At 39.5% G+C, this 18,725-nt stretch overlaps 1 protein-coding gene across 8 annotated transcripts in view; it reads left to right on the top strand.

Annotated features, from left to right (window-relative positions):
• The window catches only part of hiw (MYC binding protein highwire), a 154,775-nt gene that overhangs the window by 119,638 nt on the left and 16,412 nt on the right, over positions 1-18,725 (top strand). For 6 of the 8 annotated variants that reach the window (XM_076209842.1, XM_076209839.1, XM_076209843.1 and 3 more), the window contains 10 exons: positions 1,441-1,562; positions 2,496-2,767; positions 3,776-4,020; positions 6,913-8,307; positions 8,564-8,735; positions 9,427-9,618; positions 11,534-11,763; positions 12,348-12,506; positions 12,778-12,938; positions 13,685-13,835. In XM_076209842.1, coding sequence (XP_076065957.1) covers positions 1,441-1,562; positions 2,496-2,767; positions 3,776-4,020; positions 6,913-8,307; positions 8,564-8,735; positions 9,427-9,618; positions 11,534-11,763; positions 12,348-12,506; positions 12,778-12,938; positions 13,685-13,835 — 3,099 coding nt within the window. The remainder of the gene's footprint in view (positions 1-1,440; positions 1,563-2,495; positions 2,768-3,775; positions 4,021-6,912; positions 8,308-8,563; positions 8,736-9,426; positions 9,619-11,533; positions 11,764-12,347; positions 12,507-12,777; positions 12,939-13,684; positions 13,836-18,725) is intronic. The other 2 variants (XM_076209837.1, XM_076209838.1) reach the window with 2 other exon arrangements.

Genomic DNA, 18,725 nt, shown 5'->3' with positions numbered 1-18,725 from the left:
AGGCTGGAGGAAATGGATAGTTTTAAGTATATGGGGTCATATTTGGCAGGAATTGGAGGAGTGGGGGAAGTGTAGAGTGAGAGAAGGAAGTAATTTCTTGGGGGATTGCTAAGTGTCATGAGAAATAGGCATCTGAGAATGGATGCAAAGAGAAGATTATATGACAGGGTGAATGTGCCTAAGACACTGTATGAGGCAGAATGAGAGGCAAAAAGGAGAAGTTTAAATGTATTTACCTAGTTGTAATATACGGGAGGGGAGCTATGCTCGTGGTGACCCATCTTTGTATCTCTCCGCATCAAGTTTTATCTTAAAATCTTGTATAGTGTTTGCACATACTGTTTTGTTGTCTAATTTGTTCCATGTATTAATCGCTCTGTGTGGGAAACTGTTCCTTTTCAAGTTTTTTCTATAACTATCGTTTTTCAGTTTTTTTCCGTGTCCTCTCGTTTTACCGTTGTGCCACACTAACAGGTCATTCCTGTCTAAAACTTCCATTCCTTTTATTATTCTGTAGATAGTCAGCAAATCTCCTCTTTCTCTTCTTTGTTCCAGTGTTGGTAGGTTCAGTTTGGATAGTCTTTGCTCATATGTTAGTTCAGCGAGAGTCGGTGCTAGTTTAAATGTGTTTGAGATGAAGTGTCTGAGAAGTATGGTGGGGGCTACAAGGTTGGATAGAGTGAGAAATGAGGAGGTGAGGAGGAGAACAGGGGTAGAAAGGGAGCTGGTAGATAGGGCTGTTGAAAGATTAGTGAGATGGTTTGAGGTGTGATGGTACTGTTTTAATGCTGGATGGTGTCCTAAGCACAGGCATGCCAGGTATAATAAATAAAAGCTTCATCCTCAAATGTTTTTTTTCCTGCCAGACCTGTTAGTATTTGTCATCTTCAAACCAAAATAATTATTCATTTAAATGTTTATATGGAGAATTTTTTTCTATGTATAGTTTAAATTGATTATGTTCATCAATTGTTCAGTCCATTGCCCTTGGTCTCTCCTGCAGAAGACCTGTGGCTCTCAGGTAACCGGCAATAGCCTCTGGGCAGGACCATAAGTCATTCAGGAAAGCTTTTTTTTTTTTTTTTTTTTTTTTAGGGATTATTAGTATGGGACATTATAGTACGAGTTGTTTTGTGTCTTCTGTGTGATGGTTGCAACCAGGGCAGTTTGAATTTGTGGCTGTTCTGTGTTAGTCCTGTCTTAATGCTGGGTGAAGACCTGAGCACAGAAGTGTCGGTATGGTTCTTCTCAAGTGTAGGAGGGCCCTCTGTTTAGGGCCAATGTCTGGAGGCTGTTGCTGGAGCACTGGGTTTGGTGGTCAATCTTGAGGAGCCTGTCCAGTAATCGGAGCATACATGCATTCTTGTGTGGATGCCCCATGTGGCACTATGATTGATTGTTTATGTTTGTAAACCTGTACGGCTACATTTCATGTTTCAGGAGGTATGTGGTCAGCATCCAGGCAAGTTTTCAGTTTTACATCGCTGGTTAAAAGAAGAGCAACACAAGCCAGCAGTTCCCTCTCCTGAAAAGAAACCAGTTACTCCTCCCATCCCAATAGTGTGAGTATTGTATTTTTTAAGATGGCACAAGTTAGAAATAAGGGAGTTCACAGTTGTTGAAAATTGGCAGCTGGGAGATGATTCTGTTGTCCTTGCTGGACCACCACAAGTAGGTACCCATTATTGGTCCCTGCTATTAAAAAAAAAAATTGCCCAGTGAATGAATATAAAAAGTTCTGCTTATTATCGTAATTTTTTTCCACTTTTGTTTCTTGTATGAACATATTGAATGTGTGTATGAACAACAGGGACAAAAGAAAGAGAAGAGCAAGTACATTGTAATTTAAAAAGAAAAACAATGAATAAAATTATAGGTCCATAAAATATGAAATACACGGAGATGAGACTGGTATATGCTGTATACCAGTGATTTTCAGTTTCCAAGTGTGGTAATGATAGAGATAAATTAGCTCTTCATTTGTATCTTATACTTTAAGGGGGTAGATGATGTGTGTGTGGGGGGGGGGAGTATATGTATATGTGTAAAAGATATTTTGATACATCCCAAAGGGATATCTCTCCATCTTCTTTTTTTCTACACGAGGAGATGGAGAGGGGGGGATTGCCGATTAAGTGAAACAGCCTTGCTGTAGATGTGCTGTGTCTTGCTGCATTGCTTCTGACCCAGGGCAGTGGGTGAGATGCAGGGATGACCAGTCATCCAGGAGGAGCCAAGAAAAGAGGAAGGGAGGGGTGGTGAATGGGAATGGATTATGCAGGGATGAAATGGCTGGTAGTGGATTTATGCCATTGACTTCGGCTACCTACCTTGTAAGGGGGAAAAAGATGTTGGCATATGTATGATGTATGTATTAACTTTAAGGATATTGTCCTTTTTTTATTTTTTATGTTGTTATTATTTTATTTATTTATTTATTTATTCATTTATTTTTTTAACATCTTGTAGGTAAATGCTAATTTTGCTTTTAACAGATCAACATCCTGTAGAGATGTTCCCCCAGAGTTGCAGGGGGTTTCTGTCAAAGAGCTTGTTAAAGCCATTGGAGAATCCAGAGCTAATGGTAATGGAGTCACCCCACCCAGAACTCCTCCTGCAACCCCAAAGAGACTATCAAGATCATCTAGTCCAAGAGCTCCTGTAGGGGGAGGAAGTGGTGGTGGTAGTGGAACTGGGATAACCTGTGCTACTGGAGGCACTTCACCAAGGAGAACTTCTAGGTCTTCAAGTCCAGTTCCCATTCCAGGTCTGTTTTATTTATAGTTATGCTGTAATAGAGTCCTCCTGCCAGGCCCTTTTATGCCTTGACTTCTTGTAGGATGAACATACAGAGAGTAGAATCCCTAGTCTCATCACTCCATTCCACTTTGTTGCCTTTTATGACTCACATGGGGAACATGGTAGCAGAATTCTTTCCCCACCCCCCCTACCACAGGGGATATGAAGATGTGTAGTCCTAGTAATGGTAAAGAACAGGTTCAAGGGAGCAGCATAAAGCAGGGAGAGTCATAGTACAAAAGTAGCATTATTCCTTTGTGAGTAGAGATTTTACTCCAACATAGACAAATGATGTGTGATTCCAGTCAGTAGGGGCACCTCAAAACAGTTCCTGTAGCATTGGCTGCATGCTCCCTGGAGCTGCCATGCAATCACTACTGCATGACAATATGCAGTCAATAAGGCACAGGGTATGTTTTCCCCCATCTTCTATATTTTTCACATGAAGGGATGTGGAGGGAGGGTTGCTGTGTAAACGTGGATGTGGATTTGTGTGGAAGCTTTGGACACTAGTAGTTTTTTGTCATTTTATAAATATTATCCCTTTAATTATTATAGCAGCAATTTTTTCTGAGAAAATAATACATACATGAGACAGGAATTAGTTGTATTATGATGATCAAGATGGTGTGCATTATACATGCATCCATATATACCAAAGGGTATTTACCTTCTTTTAGGGGTTTGCCAAAGCAGAGCACACATATACCCCACACCCATCTCATACTCATCCCACATCCATCCTACACCCATTCATCACTCCTATAGTGTAGTGACGTACAGGGATGGCCCTTCATCCATGAGGTGATGAAATAAATGCTTTGACATGGCCACCCCATATAAGGGGAGAAAAACCCTTTGGTATTCAGCTTGGTATATTATATGTTAAATATTCTCTCAGTGTCTTTCTAAAGTTATGTTATGAGTGTTTTATCTTGCTCAGTAATAAAAACAAAATAAGAATGTCTTGATTCAGGTCGAGGAAAGGAGAGCACAGGAAGTTCTCCACTTCACAGTTCTCCAAGAGCGACAACTATTTCTCCACTTGTGTCAGGTGTTGGCATAGTAGGAGACAGAGGGGCAAGTCCTCCCTCTGCTCTTCGTAGTGGTAATGATTCCTTGAGTGACACAAGTGCCTTTGTGTCAAGTCTTACACAAGACATGTCACACTCACCTAGTGTGTCTTCACTCCCCACGTCCACACCCAGCACTCCCAGAAGGGTAGGTATTTTTACATAGTATAATGGAAACCATCCACAAATACAGAAAATTGATATATAGTGTGTGTATTCATTGGTGTTCAGATATTCATAGTTCACCCAGTTGCTATAGTGATTTATTTGACAGATTTTGTTATGGCTAACCCTGTTCAGTGGCACTAAAAGCAGGTACTGGCACAAGGTAGTCCTGCAAGATGGATTTCAGATTCATCTCCTAACCAGTCATCTTCAAAACCTATCAACTTTCTCACTTTCATTTGGTGGTGCAGATACTTCGTCTTCAAAGTGTTCTCAGGATTTCTCTCTAACAACTGCGACTATATTTCCTCCACCTTTAAACACAAGGAGAGCTGATAAACTGCAAGTGCCCCCCCCCTCCATCTACTACTACAAGTTGGTGACAGAACAAACAGTCCCACACTAATACAACATAAACATCAGTCCAAAGTTTCTTCCCAGAGAGATTTATGGGATGGTTTTTGGACCATTGTCAGCTCCTGTGAGACTGCAGGTTTCCAATTAAAGAAACTGGAGATAATGATCATCATCATTATCATTAATCATCATTATATATAATTATTCATCATCATCATCATCATCAAGAGGGAACAAATGTGAGTGTAGTAGTTTCAGAGGGATCAGTTTGTTGAGTGTATTTGGGAAGACTTATGGGAGGGTTTTGATTGAGAGGATTAGGAGAGGAACAGAGGATGTAATTGGTGAGGAACAGTGTGGGTTTAGGAAAGGTAGGGGTTATGTGGATCAGATTTTTGTAGTAAGACATATGTGAGAAAGCTTTAGCAAAGGTAAGGATATTTTTTGGGCCTTTATGGATTTGGAAAAGGTTTATGACAGTGTGGACAGGAAGGCAATGTGGGAGGTTTTGCAGATATATGGGATCAGAGGAAAGCTGTTAAGAGCAGTCAAGAGTTTTTACTAGATTAGTAGAGCATGTGTTAGAATTAGAAATGGAGAGAGTGAGTGGTTTGAGGTAAAGGTGGGACTGCACCAGGGATGTGTCATGTTGCCATCGCTGTTCAGTATGTACACGGATGGGGTGGTATGGGAGGTAAATGCAAGGATAAAGAGGACGGGATTGGAGATAGTTAAAGAAAATTGAGAAAAGTGGGAGGTAAGCCAGTTGTTGTTTGCTGATGACATTGCACATCCGGCAGGAGCAGTGGAGGGATTAAGGAAGTTAGTGACGAAGTTTAAGAAGGTGTGAGATAGGAGAAAGTTGAGGGTAAATGTGGGTGAGAGGATGGCAACAATTTGGAAGTGAATCTAAAAGGAGAGGCTGGAGGAAGTGGATAGCTTTAGGTACTTGGGGTTGTATGTGGCAGGAAAGGGAGGAGTGGAATTGGGAGTAGATTGAAAGAAATAGGTATGTGCTTTGGGGGATTAAAATATGTAATGAGATAGATATTTGGGAATGGATGCAGAGAGGAGATTGTATAAAGGGGTGATGGTGCTGATGGCACTGTATGGGGTAGAGACATGGAACATAAAAGAGGAAGAATTTAAATGTGTTTGAGATGAAATGCCTGAGAAGTATGGTAGAGGCTATAAGATTGGATAGAGTGAGAAATGAGGTGAGGAGATGGGGGTGGAAAAGGAGATGGGAGATAGGGTTGATGAAAGAGTATTGAAAGAATGAGTGAGGAAAAATTGGTAAAAGAAGTGTGGAAGGTATAAGTGGATGGAGTGAACATGAAGGGGCAACCGAGGATGAGATGGATGGATGGGGTGGAAGGGACATTGAGAAAGAAGGGGATATCTGTTGAGGAAGGAAGGGAGAAGGTAGAAGATAGAGGTGTGTGGAGAATGGCTGTATATAGATGATGCTGTGATGCATGGAAGGGAGTTGGTGGGGGATGGGGGTTTAGGGAGGGGTTATGTGTGAATGATATCTTGATGCAGCCTGAAGGGATTTCTCCCTATCTTCAATGATTCTGCATGAAGGGATGGAGAGGGGGGTGGGTTGCCAATTATATAAAGCAGCTTTGCTATGGATGTGCTGTCTTACTGCATTACTTCTAACCCAAGACAATGGGCTAGATGCAGGGGTAACCCATCATCCATGAGGAGCCAAGATGAAATGGAGGGAGGTTATGGTGGATGGGAGTGGAATAGGTGGGGATGAAATGGGTGGGTGTGGATTGCCTTAGGACTTTGGCTTCCTCCCTGGGAAGAGGGGAAAAACCCCTTGGTGTATGTGTGTATGTATGTATGTATCCCCATCATCATCCTTCATTTTGGTCTTGTGAGATGGAGAACGAAACTGCCTGTTTTTGAAACCCATCAATCAACCCCATCACCTTTACCAAGAGGTGCAGTCTGTCTCCAGACTGAGTCCAAGATCTCTCTCTATCAACCTTAGCTGTATTTCTTATGTTTGGAGAGCTGGCAAACTGTGACGGCTCTCCTCACCCTACAACTTTCAACCAGCGACATAGAAACAGTCCTACACTGATCAAACACAGACAACAATCCAAAATTTCTTCCCAGAGAGGTCTGTGGGAGGTTCTGAAAACTATTGCCAGCCACTGTGGGACTGTAGGTTTCCACTTAAAGAAACTTTAGGCAATGATTGATTGGTTGACCACCAACCACCATTACCACCCACTACCACCACACACCATCACCACCGTCACCCATCATCACCAACACCACCCACTATCACCACCACTCACCCACCACCACCACTACTGAGGGAGTAATTAGGGAGGAACAGTGTGGATTTTCAAAAGGAATAGGGCGTGTGGATCTAATTTTCAAAGGGTGATATGTACGAAGGTTATGGCAAAAGGTAAGGGTAACTGTGAAGGTGCTGTGTTATGTTGGTTTGTTGTTTCATTTGGGTAATTATTTTATTCTTATTTTGCCCCTGCAGGAACCACTGAGTACAAGTCCGAAGACGGTAACACAAACTGGAACACAAACTAGTCCAGAGGGAGTCAAATTCAGTATTGGTTCAACAGGGTCAAGAGATGAAAATCTCAAACTTTCTCCAAAGACGGCTCGAAAAGACCGTTCGGGAAAACCCGTAAGAAGTAAAAGAGAGAGGGCTGTTTCACCTGCCCCAGTTCTAAGGGACAAAGCCACTTCCTGTCGGGATAAAGTTAAGGAAGCCATGAGCCCCTCTGTAGCAGAATGTCTTAGAGCCATATTTGCAGCTTTCCTGTGGCATGAGGGCATTGTTCACGATGCTATGGCTTGTGCATCGTATCTTAAATTTCACCCTGACCTAACCAAGCAGGGAACTTTCCACTGGAAATCTGCTCCTTCATCAACAGTCAAAGCAGAGACAAAGCTTACCAAAGAACAAAAAGCTCGACAGAGACATTCTGTAGAAGTAAGTACTTATAGCTACTTAAACAATGTCACCTTGCAGAATATGGATGACCTTATTAAGCCTGGAGTGAATGCAAATATAAATGAAGTTCCTGGTGGGACCTTAGGCCAGCAATTGGAAGAGGAAGAGGCAAGGTCATCAGGAACGTCTTATAGTCAGAGTAGTGGTGGAAGTCAGAAGTTGGCACCAGTTATGGAAGGAGGAGGTGGAGGTGATCCACCAGACCTTCCTCCTGTTCTTAGGTACGTTGTACTCCTGTGGGAAGAGCTTACGTCTAGTTGCCTGAAAGCTGTGGCTCAACAGATTATCCTTCCATCTCCAACAATTCCCACCAAATTGAAGAAAGCAGAAAAAAGCAAAGAAAAATCAGAAAGAGAAAAGAAGAAATATAAAAAGAAAGGGTCCTCAGGCTCCATAGCAAATTTTAGGGCAGTAGGATCAGAAGTTGCAGAAGGAGAAGATGAAGAGGGTGGTTGTGAATTGTGTGGTGCAAGAGTCCCACCCAATAGTCTCATCCAGCATATGCAGGCCACCCATCCAGGCTGTGGCGAACCTTGTGGTGGGAGAGCATATGTAGGAAGAGTTTATGCATTACCCACCAAAGACAAATTAGGAAGACCTTGTGGCGAAGTCCTGCGGGGGTGCTTCCTAATGTGTGCTAGCTGTAGAAGCAAATACAAAAATCAGTACCCCCACCTCTCTGGATCAAAAAATGGAAGTAGAAAATTGAAGAAAAAATCTGGAAGCAAATTGTTATCACCATTTCCTCAGTTAGACACGCATATAATCATGCGCAACAATGCAATGTTCCTGTTGGACCTTGCAAGTGCTGCTACACCGCATCTCCCTCATCGTACTAACACCCCACGGAAGTCACCATGTCCAATGCCTTGTGTGTCAGAACTTAGTCCTGACAATAGCCCTTTTCCAAAGGTAAGCAATAGCAATATCTGTTATAAATGTGATATGATTAAAAAATTACTTATTTTTATCTATAATATTAAATACAAGCCAGCTTTTATGAATTGCAATACTTAATGAACACTTTTTTTTCTCATTACTAGGGATATTTGTGTTCACCATTATTAAAGTATGTGCCCAAAAGAAGTATAGGCATGAAACACTATAATTGTACCTGTTCACTTTCTTTTGTGGGTATACTGATACATTCGTATGGTTTGATTTCCAGGTTGCATTCCAATGTCTACACACATTGAACTGTCAACAACAGCACCTTAACCAGCTTAGAGAAGATTTGTTACTTCATCAAACAATGCAAACCTCACCAGATGGTGGAGAATATAGAAGTAGTTCTTCAGAATCTAAGGAAAACCAGAAAGATCAGTCACCCTTCTCACCAGGTAACCCCATATCATATTTATCTTTTTGTTCAGACTTTTTTCACATGACCTTCCAACTCAAAACCCAGATCAGAATGTCAGAGCATTCACATATACAGATGACTCAACAGTAATTGCACAACAACATAACTATAAAATTACTGCAGACATAATCCAGAGCATTGCAGAACTAAATGGCTAAAACAGGATGCCAGTATTACATCAATGGGTGTGTTGTATCCTGCCAGCAGGTGGATTCTCCAACATCGGGGTAAGAAGATGTGTTGGAGAACCCAGTTTCCCAGTGAGATTGACACCATCCAGATGCAAGAAGACACAAAAACCCAAACACTACAGAGAAATATAGACCTAAGGGTCTGATACCTGGTGTCGTAATCATGCCCAGAAACTCATACCACCACACAAAAGACGCCAAACACCTCATCTTACAGTACCTTACTTTAGCCCTAACCAGACAATAACAGTATTTCTTCCTTGAGTTACTTATAGATCAATCCTGTGGCTGTTGCTACTTACCTGGGAGGCACAGGTATCTTGCAAGAGAGATATGGAATAATGGATTGATCTATTGTATCATTTGCTGCAAGGCAAATGTATTGAACTTAGGGAAATGTATACTTTAGTCACTCTTAAAATTTTAGACACAAATTTATCATAAATAATGCTTAACCAACCTTCCTTCATGGTACAGCAGGACCCTCACATCAGGAATCACCAGCTTCAGACCCAGAAATCCCTCGTGGACGTCCTTTCCATCGATCAATATCTATCACAGTTGGGACAATGGGACAAGACTGGAGTTCAGCTTCAGCGCAACAAGAGCAGGAGCAGAAAGCTACAGTTGTATATAGAAAAAGGAACAACAGCAGTGGAGAAAGTATTGGTATATATATTCAGATAGATGTTGTACATATCTTTATTTTTACTCATTGGTAGTTGATGAGTGTACTTTTTCCTATTAGTAGTCTCTAATTTCTTAGAAAAAGAATGTCTAAGAGGTTATGTTTTTATTTATTTTTTTATTTTTTTATTTATTTAATTTATTTATTTATTTTATTTATTTATTTATTTTTTTTTTTTTTTTCTGTCATCCAGGAGGAGCCAAGATGAGAGAGAGGGAGTGAGGGGTGGTAAATGGGAGTGGAATGGGTGGAGATAAAATGGGTGGGAGTGGAATTATCCCTTTTAACTTTGGCTACCTCCTTTTAAGGGAGAAAAAGACCTTGGTATATGTATGTATGTATCTATATACCAAAAGGTTTCTTCACTCTTTTATAGATAGATTTTTTGTATTGTTGCACACTTTGTCTTATTTTTGTTTTTACAATTTACGAGCATATGTTGAAGCATAACAGTAGAACTAAAAGAAGCATGATTGCATGTGTGGTTTGTGGATCAAAAGCTGAAGGGAGACTGGATTTATTAACTATCAGTTGTTTTAAGAAATGATTAGACATCTTTATGGATGGGGATGACAGGTGGTGATGGATATGGAGCTGCCTATTGTAGGCCTTATGGTCTCTTGCAGTCTCCTTCATTCTTATGTTCTTATGAGTATATTGGATCAGCATCTTCTACTGACAAAAGTGAAATTAGCCAAAAAAGAAAGAAGTCTATATGTGAATTGGGAGAAGAGAAAAAAGTAATGAATGAAACCTGTGTATTCATTTCTTGGAAACATGCATCTGTTAGTACCCTAGACAGATAATTATATGGTTTAACATCACAAACTCCCCCTATTGGGAGGCTAGGACAGTACCCCTTACAGAGGACATTGTAGTGTGGAACTTAATGAACCATGCCCCTGGTTCAGCTTCACTGGTGCAGGGTTCAAACCCCCATACCCTTGACTTTCACCACAAATAACAATGCCCTCACCCGCTTGGCCAGCAAGCTTCCCTAGACAAAATATACTGAAAGTCTATGCATACATTGACTTGTAAGGGTGAAGAAGCCTTTGGTATATAGATAGGAAGCAAAATGCAAAGTGAGGGAGGCCAAGGGATGAGCAGATGTAGGGTAGATGTTTAAAAGATAATTTTAGAAATATTAAAAAGATGTTTTGGAAGGAAATTAAAAGAATATAGAGGGTGAGGAGGGTAGAGAGGAAAAGGCAAAGGGTGCTAATGGACACATGCTAACAGAAATGAAGTCAGTAAGGGGAAGGTGGGCAGAATATTATGATGAGTTGTTGAATGTAGAGAGGGATAGGAATGCTTTGTGGCAATGGGAGATAACGAGAAAATTATTATGATGGTAGAAGAAAATTATAAGGTTTTCGAATCAGTCAGTCTGTTGTCCCAGATAAATGGGTGAGGAAATGACGTGACCCAAAGGGATCTTTTTCTTGTCTGCTCTGTATATTTTTCAAATGGATTGCTGGGGGATGTCATCATGCAGTGAAGCAGTGGGATAAACCAGCTCTTGCTATCAGGCCAAGCTGTAGAAGTGCTATATCTTGGTACATTGCCTCAGACCCAAACAGTGTGACAGAGGACTAGGATGACTATTCATTCACAAGATGCTAAAATGGAAGAGACAATGAATGGGTTTTTGGATGGGTGTGGGATAGGTGTAGAATGGCTGCATGCTTTGACTTGCCCCCCCCCCCTTGTAAAGGGGGAAATTGTTTGTGTGTATGTTTTAGGAAAAGCATGCAGTTTTGCATAGTATTGTGTTACATTACAACTGTGTAATTTGATTTTAAGTGTGTGTACAATATTTTGGTCTTAATTGTTATAAATGCAGTTATTTTAAACAAAAACTTCACATTAATTATTCTTTACTTTTCCTTCAAGTTGATGGAGGGGGAAGTTCATTGTTGGCCCACCCATCAGCGGCACTGGAACGTCTTGCTGTTGGTATTGAAAGAGGAGGTGGCCCCTCAGGGGACCCAAGTGGACGTGCAAGACAAGTCATTATTCGACCTATTATGGCTTTCATCTTTCAGCACCATGATTTAGATACTCTGGCATTTGCAATGAGACATGCCACTCGGAAAGCAGCAGCTCGTGTCTATGCAATGCAGGTATGCATTCTTATACTTGGTTCTCTTCTTAAACACTGTGTTCACTCTCATCAACTCCCTTTCTAAATGTATCTCCAACATCATCTCTCCACCTGACACCCCAAAATCCTGTGATGCATATTGGAAATTGTGGTATGTTGTGGTTTACAAAAAATTACAATAGATTTGTAAGGAAGATTGAGAGTGGATACAAGGTCAAGAAATAAGAGAAGGAAGGCAGGCAGAGAGATGCTGAATGTGAGTTGAGTGAAAAGGTCAATTTATTTGTCCCCCCAGTTCTTTATCACAGGAGACCTGAAGAAGGGGAAAGAGGATAAATACAAGGTAAAATTGAAAGAAATATGAAGTTTAGTAAGAGAAAATGGGGGATAGGGGCTGGAAGTGGAAAAAGAATGGATATGCTTCAAGAAGGAAGCATTCTGGAAAATGGCGTATGTCACAAGGTAATTGGATGGGACAAAAGGAAGGATAGTGAATGGTGGAATGAAGAGATGAGTGTGGTAAGGACTGTAAAGAGGCTCTCATGCAAAGAATGACATTATTCTGAATAGTATTACTAACACTAACATTACTATCTCTTTCAGGCTTTCAATTGGTTGCTGCGAAGTGTAACACAGCCAACCTGCCTGCATGACCTCTTGTGGTGTTTTGTTGCTGCTCTCACTCCAGTATCACCTGCTTCATTCCATGTAGATGACAATGCAGTAGATCAACCTCAACAAAAAGACAAAAATTTTGATATGGTAGGATTATAACTATAGATTTTATTTTTTTTTATTATTTTTTTTTTTTTCTCGTTCTCAGTTTTTATGTTGAATATGCTATTGATATGGGTTTACTTATAATGTGTATATTGGGTCAATTTTTTGTGGTTATGTTCTCAGGAATTCACCAATTGGAGAATTTTGTTTTCTTTGACTAACAGAAATGATAAACACCATGTAAACAGCTTGTGTGAAAATAGTACATGCCTGATTTTGAAAGTATCCTTCATTAATTAATTCTTAATTGTAGGAGGGTGATATGGTTGTGTTGGAGCATCCTTTGAGTGATGTAACACTCGCAGGAGATGCTGTTCACCCACTTCCACAAACATTCCACAGTTTACTACAGACTGTGGCAGACTTGATGATGCTGTTACCCCCTGGGTCTCCACTACAAATGATGGCTGTTAGGTCAGTAAGCAAGTGTAATATAGTTTCAATTTGTAAGAAATATGTTAAGATGTTTAAATACTAAAGGGATGTTATTATCTGCCCCATGAATTATTTCAAGTGAATGAGGGGATGGGGGTGTGTGGTGTTAGGGGGGGCACCATTTGATGAAATAGTGGGGTTAAACCAGATCTGACTGTTAAATCCTGCTGTGGAAGTGCTGGTTCTTGCATTGCCCAAACAATATGGGGTAGAATAGGGATGACCAATTTTCCATGAGGTGCCAAGATGGTCAGAGTGTGGAGTCAGGGTGTGGAGTGTATTCAGAGATGGAATGGGTGGGAATGATTTTATGCCTTTTTCTTTTTGGCTACCCCCCTTGGAAGGGGGAAAAAGCCTTGGTATATGTATGTATGTATGCTAAGATGGTAAGGGCAGCAAACAGGTATTGGATGGGTGTGGGATGGATGTATTTACTCTGATTTAACTACCCATATTGTTAGGCAGAAAAGGCCTTTCAGTATGTATGTGTGTGTGTATTGTATATCATAAATACCAAGAATCAGTATAATTTGTAGAACAGCCTGAGGACTGAAACATTGCTATCAAAGAATTGAAATTAATACTGATGGATGTCCATTACCTCTGACTTTAGGTATCTGTTGATTACTAATCTTTAACAATTGGAGAGAAATAATTACACAAATGCACTGTTGCATTTGTTATTCCCATCGATTAGTTGATTCATAGGTTTTCTTCACTTACAGATGTTGGGGTCTTCGGTTTAATCCAGCCGACCACGACTTCCTGCATCAGAGTCATGTTTTTTCTAATATATCCAAGATTCTCTCAAGATCTGAAGAGGTTCTTGGGGGAGGGGAAGAAGGAGCTGCATCGATGTATGAAAGTCATGGACCTGTATGTATTCAGTTTCTTTTACTTGTTTTACTTGTCTCTTAGTGTGTTGAGTAGTAGGTCAGTTTCAGTTGTGCTTCACACATCATAGACCTGCTTTCAAATCCTACAGTTACTGATGACTTCTACACACCTTGAAAATCCAAGTATATAGGGCAAAGGTGACAAACTCAGCCAGAGCTATTCATTTCCTGGTGTGAGTTCTGGTGTGGATGTGACATTTATATATATATATATATTTGTTTTATCTGTTTTTACTACTGCTTTATCTGTTTAATGACATACTTCATATGCTTTATTCTGGACAACTTTGGACAGTTTTAACCAGCTTGATGGGGGTCTCACCTATACGTCATAAAGAGCTGCAGTATTTCTTATGCTACCCCATGTTTACTTAATACCTCTTACAGTTAACCACTTCAGTACGGGACTTAAATCTCGCGGGCAGCAGCCAATGCCAGCCGTATGACGTAACAAAATAATATTCGCATCATAAAATATAGTCGCCACTTATATCGATCGTTCTCTCTTTCACCCGCGAATTTTGAAAACCACAGAGAATGGGATTCAGGGCGCATTTGGGAGAATGTAAAAACACAGGGGCGACTACAATAAATATAATCAAGATGCCAATATGGTAGCGTCGCGAATCCACTTGCTCCTCATGACGCCTACGTGTGCGGCACCGTATGGAAGGGGTTAAGGTGCTGTCATGTACACAAGTTTTTATGATTATTTCACTCGTCTGTTGTTTTATTCATGAAATTTATTTTTTTCTAACTTTCTTTATTCCACCATTTATCCTGTTTATCTTGGTAATCATCATTTGTGATCCCTGATTATGGAATGTAGTTGTTTTTATCTGAATTCTTCATAATTGGTCCACTTGAGTCTCATGATAAAGTTTCCTTTTTCTATCTATAAATGGTGTTAGCCCAAGAATCTGTAGCTTCCCTTCTCAAAACGACCATTACACTACTGGAACCCAGTGGTGGGTAGTTTTCTGAACCCTCAATTTTGCTCATTTTTTCCTTTATATGGGGTCCAGACTTTTCAAGACTTAGTCTGAGGAATTAGGTTAAGAATTACTTAATAATTTCTTTGTACAGGTAGGTGAAGGATAATTGGTCCTCCATTTGTATGGCTTTTCAACTATGATGTTTATGTGATTGTAGGATTTCAGTTTTTCTTTAAAGTAAACTTCAGGTCATTTTTCTGTCCCTCTTTTCTGCTCATCATCCCTACCATCCCAGTTCCCACAAAGTGGGAAGTGAAAAAACCCTATAGGGCAAATACAATCAGTTGCAGCAAGCTGCTGGGTTTTTTAGGCCAATGTTGGGGTTGCCTCCCCACCTGGCCAGGGCTGCCAGGAACCAATGCAAGAAGCAAGTAGCGGGGCCCAGGAATTGAACTCATGATCATCTGCTCATGAGTTTGACACAGTATCCACTGGGCTACCACATAACTGCTACCCTCCTAAAATCTCCTCTCTATCACCTAAATGACTCCATCCCTTTGGCACAGTATATTTCCCAAGGATAGAAAAACTCGTTATCAGCAAATTAAATAAGCTTCCCACATTCATGTGTTCCACAGTAGTGGGTCTCACACATTCACAGGCTTCATTGGGTCGCACACATTTGCCCTTCAGTGGAGCAAATACAGGTGGAAAGTAATTATTTATGGTGTTAGTTTGTTGCCATGTGGAGCAGCAATTTGAATCTTGTATGGGTTTATTCAGTCATTCTATTGACTCTGGTCTTTGTTGAAGATGATTTGCAACCTTCAGGAAATAGGCAACAGGCTCCAGGTGGGACCATAGGTCACATAGTGAAGAACTAATGGGATGTTGTCTAGAGATTGTTAGTGTAGGGCATTGTATTATGAGGTGGCCTGTGTCTTCTGTGTGGTGGTTGGATCTGGGTGGAAGTGAGGAAGTTGATAGGCATTCAGACAATATCCTTCAGGTGATAACCTTCTCTTTTGTGGTATGTTAAGTTTCTTCAACATGACAGAACACCACAGGATCAGTGCTTGTAAACACCCATCCTTGTTTCCTGGTTTTTCTTCACTGCCTTAGCTTTCATTGGGGCACAGTTAACTAGGTTTTCACTTGTGTCACTGTTGTTTGGAAAAAATTACACCTATAACTGTTTTTACAGCTGGTAGTGGTGACTAAGAAGTTGTTCAGAGTTCCATAACACATTGGTACAGAGGTATTGAGGAAAATATGGAGTATGGGGAAGAAGAAAGGTGAAGTGTATAGGATGTTGTAGAAAGTTCATCAGGCCAACATATTTAGGCACTGCAAGCAGTAGATAAACAAATAGTAGTTATCAAAGGATGAAATATATATATGCAGAAAAACCACTATGAAAATAACAAAAACAAGACCTAGGGCTTTCGTCTATTCAGACATTTCCAAGGTACAAGTACAGAAAAAAGAGACAAGTATATATACTCAGAGGGTAGGGTAGATCTCTCCCCGTGACCTATGGACTCAGAATCCGGAGAGTTTGGTGTACAATTTTCTTAATGTCTGAAAGTGCTCGGTCTCGTTTCTGTTATTTTCCTAGTGGTTTTTCGGCATACTAGAATCATGCATTCAAGTGATTTTTTCTGCATATATATATATATATATATATATATATATATATATATATATATATATATATATATATATATATATATATATATATATATATATATATATATATATGATGTTAAGACTACTGTGACAAGAAAGCAAGGATGAATAACAGGACAGATTAGGGAGTATTGAAGTGAGCAGATCTGAAGGATCTATGAAACATAAATATACTGTGAAAAAGGTATATGTGCCAAGTAGATAGGATGAATTTAATAATGACTAAATTATTTGAATGAAAGAAAGATTTTAGAAAAATACTTTAAGGAGAACATGTCATTTGCTGCAATGAAACTGTCACGAATGGTGGATATGGTATTATATGAATGTACATTTATGAGTCTTAATGCTTCTGATTGATTCAAATTGTATGTATGTCATAGAAATATGTGTTTAGATGTCTCCATCACACCAGCATTTTATCTAAAGAAAGCAGGTCTATGAAGGGTAGATATGTATATATTGAATATGATGAACAATTTAATACTTATCTATGTATAAATAAACATGTAAATATAACCACATGCACAAACATATGTACCTTTGTGCACAGAAATTATGAAACCTGAATTCAGTTGCAAGAACATGAAGGAAGTTCAAATATGTTTAAGGTTCTTTTAAGTAATTCTCTATCTCCCCCCCAATTTTCCCTTGCTGTCTGTGAAATACAAAAATTCTTTGAAATTTAAGAAACAACCTGAAGCCTAAGTATTTGTATTGTCCCCCAGTCGTGGGTGCATCGCTGTGCACAGCCAGCTGATATAATGGTAAATAGTGCCCCATCATTCACACTTATAGAATACTGCCTTAGATATAATTCAGAATGAATGTTTTGGAATAAATAATAATGTGTTTTTAAATAGATTGTTCTGATTAAAGTCCCTCCCCAGTTTCCAAATATTTTTCGTAAGTTAGTCTTGACTGAGAAATTTTGAAACCAAGTTTCAAGAAATACACTGCATTTTTTATATTATTTCTTTTCCTATTATCTTTTTTTGTAAATAGTTTTGCCAAATGTGCCATGTGATACATTTTTCAAATTTCAAGTATCTTGAGTATTTCACACAAAATTAATCATATTTGACTAGAAACTCTCAACACTGGTATTTTTACACCATTTGGTATGCTGAATGATATGAATTGTCACACTTATGCACTTTAGATAATAAGTCTGCATCATCACTGCTGTTATTCTATCTGTATATATCTTCATCCTAATATAGAATAAGATTTTCTATTGCTTTACATATTTTACTAGTTTTGCTATTTTTTCTTATGCTTTACTTATAGCTGAGTAATTGCATTTTTTTCCTATTTGTATATTATTTCCCCCAAAGCAATTTACCAAGAAATATTAGAGAAAAAATGTTCACTCCAGTCATTCACATCTCACACATTCCTTTCAGTCCAGCTTTAACGAAGAAAAAATTACACTACATTACATCCCCAGCAATATTACCAGTTTCATTGTCATTGTATTCTTCATGGAACAGATTGTCACCTTAACATATACATGCTTCAACCCTGCTTTGTATTATGATTCTACCTTAGGGTATCCAAGAAGATAATGCCTCTGTTGTCCCTATATTCAAGCTTGCTTCCTTTTCCTGTATAAATCATATGCATAATTTTATGCTAGTCCTTGAACCCACCCACACCTCTAGTAACATATATATTCTACCTAGACAGATAGGATGACAGAATATACATTTATGTTGGGTCCTGTCTCCTATTCTCATGTTTTCTAACTATCAAATTCATGTACAGTACCAACTAAGTCTATTTCTTTGATTTCCAATTACCATATTTAGATTTGAACTCGTGTATTGTTTGAGCATGGGCGATATCACCTTCTAAGCTATTTATACATCTATATGGAAAACTGTATTTCTTCACCTCCTTTTGACATGTGGTCTTTCATAGTTTACTTCCATGACCTCTTAAAGCTTTCCCATCTTTAACCAGGAGATCTCTTCTTTCAATGCAATTTATCCCCTTTAGTGACCTGAACACTGTAATAATGTCACCTCTTTCTCTTCGATCTTTCAAAGTTGGCAGACCCAGTACCTTTAGTCTTTCCTCATATGGTTTATCTGCCAGGCTGGGGACCAGTTTGATTGCTGCCCTTTTATTCTCTCAGTCTTGATTACATCCTTCAATCTGTGTGATTCGTCATGGTCTTGGATCACATGTTTGACTCCTGGATGATGGGTCATCCCTGCATCTCACCGTTCACCCTGCATCAG

Source organism: Oratosquilla oratoria, chromosome 26 (assembly GCF_046742065.1).
Source record: "Oratosquilla oratoria isolate Oo_2021 chromosome 26, ASM4674206v1, whole genome shotgun sequence".
NCBI lineage: Eukaryota > Metazoa > Arthropoda > Malacostraca > Stomatopoda > Squillidae > Oratosquilla > Oratosquilla oratoria.
Note: the sequence above shows the minus strand (reverse complement) of the source record. Positions and strands in the feature narration are given on the sequence as shown.